The sequence below is a fragment of the Cucurbita moschata genome, unplaced genomic scaffold (genome assembly GCF_002738365.1).
Source record: "Cucurbita moschata cultivar Rifu unplaced genomic scaffold, Cmos_1.0 Cmo_Scf00050, whole genome shotgun sequence".
Taxonomy (NCBI): Eukaryota; Viridiplantae; Streptophyta; class Magnoliopsida; order Cucurbitales; family Cucurbitaceae; genus Cucurbita; species Cucurbita moschata.
In genome coordinates this window covers 412,590-417,776 of record NW_019268566.1, presented here as the reverse complement: position 1 = coordinate 417,776, position 5,187 = coordinate 412,590, and the positions used below count along the sequence as shown (strand labels likewise).

The window sequence follows — 5,187 nt, the reverse complement described above, 5'->3', positions numbered from 1 at the left end:
AAAAAAAAAAAAAAAAAAAAAAAAAAAAAAAAAAAAAAAAAAAAAAAAATCGGAAAACCACTTTCTAAAGAGGGGAATGTTTTATTATTATTATTATTATTTTTAAGATTATTTTCCGACAAGTTTACAATAAAACAACTCATGAAGATTAATGCTTAGTACAAACCCTATAAAAATTTTATCCACAAGTCTCATCGCAGTCTTTTAAGTCAGATGATCATATTATTCGGGAATTTTAAGGTTGGTTAAGGTTTAGGGAATTTTAAGGTTCATTTGAAATTATTACGAAAAAATCACAATTGTTATTTATTGTGTGTTAATGTAAAATTGGTTTTTTTTTATAATATATATTAATTAAATTTTCTTCTATAAATAAATAAATAATTGCTAAATTAATAAAAATACTCATAAATTTTATATGAATTTTAAAAAGTTTCTTAAAAAAATACATTTACTGTGTTTAAAAAATATTTATGAAATTTTAAAAGTAGCACTAACACCCTCTACCTTTATAAAAAAAATTAAAATAATTCTTACCGTCAATATATAAACAAAAATCATCTATCAACACCTCATAGCTTATCTCTTAACTTTTTAATGTTACTCTTGAAAGTTCATGAATATTGTTTAAACGTTCGAGGAAATTTTGATGTTTTTTTAAAAAATTTAAGAGTATTAATGAAATTTTTGAAAATTCAAAATATTCTTGAAACATTTACGAAAGTTAAAGGGTATTTTTAAAACGGTTTTAAGAGTTGTATTTTTTAAACAAACAATTAAAGGTTTTCATCCAAAACTAAGCGTGACGTATTGATATAACCTAAAGTTTTGATGTATATGATTAGTAGAAAAATTATAGGTGGTTGAAGTAGAGAAAGAAGAGGGAAAAAAAACCTGCATATATCCTTCGGATTGAAAAGTGTTGGTTTCTCCACCTTTCCCATACTTGCGGTAGCGTTCGATTGTCTTTTGCATACTGAAACATGAAAATAATAGTAAGAAAAGGTGTAAATTCTTGTGCAAATATGTAAAGGTACATGTTTGTAATGAAAAAATGAACCATAATAAGCCTTACTCTTTGTTTGCTACATATGGTGGTAGTAATAAGAACGAAAGAATATGGTGGTAGTAATAAGAACGAAAGAATGTTGAAATGACTCATTTTGATCTATGGGTGTTGAGTGGAATCTCTATTTACTTTCGTTCTCGTTTAGGATTCCAACATGTGTTTGTAATAATGTTGAGAAGCTTACGAGAGATTTCGTACGAAAGGAATTGAGAAGGGTGGTGGATCTCACCTTGTCCGGAGAGTGGTTGTGCCAAATCCTATGGAGGCTTTTTTGGTTAAATGATTGAGTCGATATGATCCACAAGGGGTTATGCCGAAACCTATGGAGGCTTAATGATCGAGTCGATATGATCCACGTGGGATATGCCGAAACCTACGAAGGCTTTGTTGGTTAAATGATTGAGTCGATATGATCCAAGAGGGGTTATGTCGAAACCTATGAGGGCTTTGTTGGCTAAATGATGGAGTCGATATGACCCACGAGGGTTATGCCGGAACCTATGGAGGCTTTGTTGGCTAAATGATGGAGTCGATATGATCCACGAGGGTTATGTCAAAACCTATGGAAGCTTTGTCGGCTAAATGATTGAGTCAATATGATCCACGAGGGTTATGCCGAAACCTATGAGGGCTTTGTCGGCTAAATGATGGAGTCGATATGATCCACGAGGGTTATGCCGAAACCTATGGAGTTTTTGTTGGCTAAATGATCGAGTCGATAGGATCCACGAGGGTTATGCCGAAACCTATGGAGGCTTTGTTGGCTAAATGATGGAGTCAAATGATCCACGAGGGTTATACCAAAACCTATGGAGGCTTTGTTGGCTAAATGATGGAGTTGATATGATCCACGAGGGTTATGCCGAAACCTATAGAGGCTTTGTTGGCTAAATGATCGAGTCAATATGATCCACGAGGGTTATGCCGAAACCTATGGAGGCTTTGATATGATTACACCCTTTTAAGTAGGCTCCTTGTGGGGGATGAAAGACTTTGGGAAAATGTCTCTATAGTGTTACTAGTTTAGGTAACGCTCAATGGGTGGGTGTGACTCAAGCCCCTCTAAATGTCTTTTCCACGTCTCTATCATTTTGTGAGGTCCCACATCGGTTGAGGATGAGAACGAAGCATTCTTTATAAGGGTACGAAAACCTCTCCCTAACAGACGTGTTTTAAAAACCTTGAGTAGAAGCCTGAAAAGGAAAACCGAAAGAGGACAGTATCTGCTAGCGGTGGGCTTGAGATCTTACAATTCTTCTAAGAAGAAATCCACTCGATTGTCTCTTACATTTGTCTCCTTATGAGTTGTCCTCTAACCGATCGTGACTCGTTCGGGCGGTCAAGGGTTCTCCTTCTCCTAGTCATGGGACCAAAGTTTTATCCTTGGTTTTGCACCCACAAAGTGTTCTTTACAGACAACAAGAGGAGGAGATCAGCTATTGTGGGGTTCCCAATTTGGAGCCAAAGCTGTGGTTTATTTGGACTCGTGCGTGGTTTGTAATACCCATTATTGCATTTCGCACATAAAATATTCCATCTCTTTCACATACATACAAAAAGAACAAGCTTTAGTTCGTTTCAGCTGCTCTAGCACCTGTGTCCCGACAACAGTAGGACATAGGCCATACGACACCATTTTTCATGTTCTTTTCAGAATCTAGGAACACTCAAACTCAACACTAGACATGTTTATAACTAAAAAACATAGGATCATGAGACAACTTTATGATCTAATAATGGAAATTGCTAGCAACTTAGGGAAGATCCTAAAAGGAATTTGTTTGATCTTAAAGTTTGATTCAATGTTCTTCTTCATTCTCTTAACATAAAACTATGATAAAATTCTTGAATTATATCCTAAAAAAAGGTACAATCGACCCATAAAATCATACAATAATTCAGGGAAATCTTGCAAAATCATAGATGAAATCTAAGAGGTACAATTTGGAGTAAATATTGACTGTGAAAGGTACATATGGGTGAGATTTAGGCTCTATAAACCGCTTTTTTCCCCATTGTCCTTTCAAATCATATCAAAACTCAATTGAAAACAACTGGAAAAGAGGTAAAATGAGGAAAGTACAGAGAATCAAAGGCATAATTTATGAAGCAGAGGAGAAATTGAACTAACATGGAGCTGGAGAACTCATAGAGCCTTCCTTTCTGAGAGAAAATGATGACAGAAACTTCAGCATCACAAAGAACAGAAAGCTCATAAGCCTTTTTCAATATCCCATTTCGTCTCTTTGAGAATGTCACTTGACGGCTTGTCGAATTCTCAATCCGTTTCATTTCAACTTTTCCTCGAACCATTTTGTTGTCTTAGGAATTAGCCCTACAAAAACGACAGCAACAAACAAGAAACTCAGCTGGGGTTACTTCCAACATTATTGGAACGACAAAAAGGGGAGATTCTCACTTCAAACTGTGTTGTTGGTGATTCAAATCAGCTGGAGAGAAGGGTTTGGCAAGGAAACATCAGAGAAACTCATAGAACAGCCATCAGATATCGATTTTTCTATGATTTATGGGAGTTTTGAAGTTTATATGAAGAATTGTTGAAGACCCAGAAGGGATTTTGAGGAAATAAAGAGAATCTAAGGGGTTTTATTGCAATAAAATGAAAACCCAGCAAGGATTTTCAAAGGAAAAGAGGAAATGAAGAGCAAAATTAACGAAGAAGAAGAAGAAGAATAAGAAAAAGCCCTAAAATGTGAAGGGATTGAGATGACAAAGAAAATGGAGGCAGCCTATGATGGTGGATATGAAACTATCCCCTTCCTCAACCAACAAAACCATTTACTTTCACTTTCTCTTTCCATGCATATTATTATTATTTTTATTATTATTATTATTATTGTTGTTGTTGTTATTATTATTTTTATTATTGTTATTATTATTATTATTTAGGTCCCATATTGATCTATGAGTAGAACGGGACAGTATTTATAAGGGTGTGGAATCTCATATTGGTTAGAGAGGGGAACGAAACATTCCTCAGAATGGTGTAGAAACCACTCCTCAGTAGGCGTGTTTTAAAACCTCGAGGGAAAGTCTAGAAATGACAATATCTACTAGCGGTGGATTCTTGTTGGCACTAATGAGGTGGATTGTGAGATCACATCGGTTGGAGAAAATGAATCATTCCTTATAAAAGTGTGGAAACCTCCCCTAGTAGATAATATCTAGTAACGGTGGGACCTCGCTGGCCCCTGAAGGGGTGGATTGTGAGATCACATCAGTTGAAAAGGGGAACAAATCATTCCTTATAAAGGTGTGGAAACCTTTCCCTTGTAGACAGTATCTGGCAGCAATGGGCCCTCGTTGGCCCCTAAAGGGGTAGATTATGAGATTATATCAGTTGGAGAGGGGAACAAATCATTACTTATAAAGGTGTGGAAACATCTCCCTAGTAGACAATATCTGGTAGTTGTGGGACCTCGCTGGCCCCTAAAGGGATGGATTGTAAGATCACATCGGTTGGAAAGGGGAACAAGAGGTTCTTTATAAATATGTGGAAAGCTTTCCTTAGTAGACAATATCTGGTAGCGGTGGGTCCTTGCTGGCCTCTAAAGGGGTAGATTGTGAGATCATATCAGTTAGAGACGGGAACGAATCATTCCTTATAAAGGTGTGGAAACTTTTCCCTAGTAGACAATATTTGGTAGCGGTGGGACCTCGCTGGTCCCTAAAGGGATAGATTGTAAGATCACATCGGTTAGAGAGGGGAACAAAATATTCTTTATAAATGTGTGGAAACCTTTCCTTAGTAGACAATATCTGGTAGCGGTGGGTCATTGCTGGCCCCTAAAGGGATGGATTGTGAGATTACAATGGTTGGGGAGGAGAACGAATCATTCCTTATAAAAGGCGTGGAAAGCTCTCCCGAGTAGACAATATCTAGTAGTGATGGTTTGAGATGTTAAGAAACATCTCGGGAGAATATCTATTAGCAGTGAACTCGACTTAGGTCGTTACAATTATTATTTTTTATTTATTTATCAAAAGATAAAATAAATAAAATAAAAAGATGCGAAGCACCCGAAAATGCGTGCAAATAACCTCGGTGCTTCTCTAATTTCGGTAAAATTAAGACAAAAAAAAAAAAAAAAAAAAAA

The 5,187-nt window shown here is 36.1% G+C and overlaps 1 protein-coding gene across 1 annotated transcript in view; it reads right to left on the bottom strand.

Annotated features, from left to right (window-relative positions):
* Positions 1–3,852, bottom strand: part of LOC111435678 (MADS-box protein AGL42-like) — a 10,864-nt gene extending 7,012 nt beyond the window's left edge. Inside the window, exons 1-3 of the mRNA XM_023073142.1 lie at positions 3,489–3,852; positions 3,201–3,404; positions 895–976 (exon numbers count right to left, since the gene is read on the bottom strand). Coding sequence (XP_022928910.1) covers positions 895–976; positions 3,201–3,382 — 264 coding nt within the window. The 5' untranslated portion in view covers positions 3,383–3,404; positions 3,489–3,852. The remainder of the gene's footprint in view (positions 1–894; positions 977–3,200; positions 3,405–3,488) is intronic.
* Positions 3,853–5,187: the final 1,335 nt, after the last annotated feature.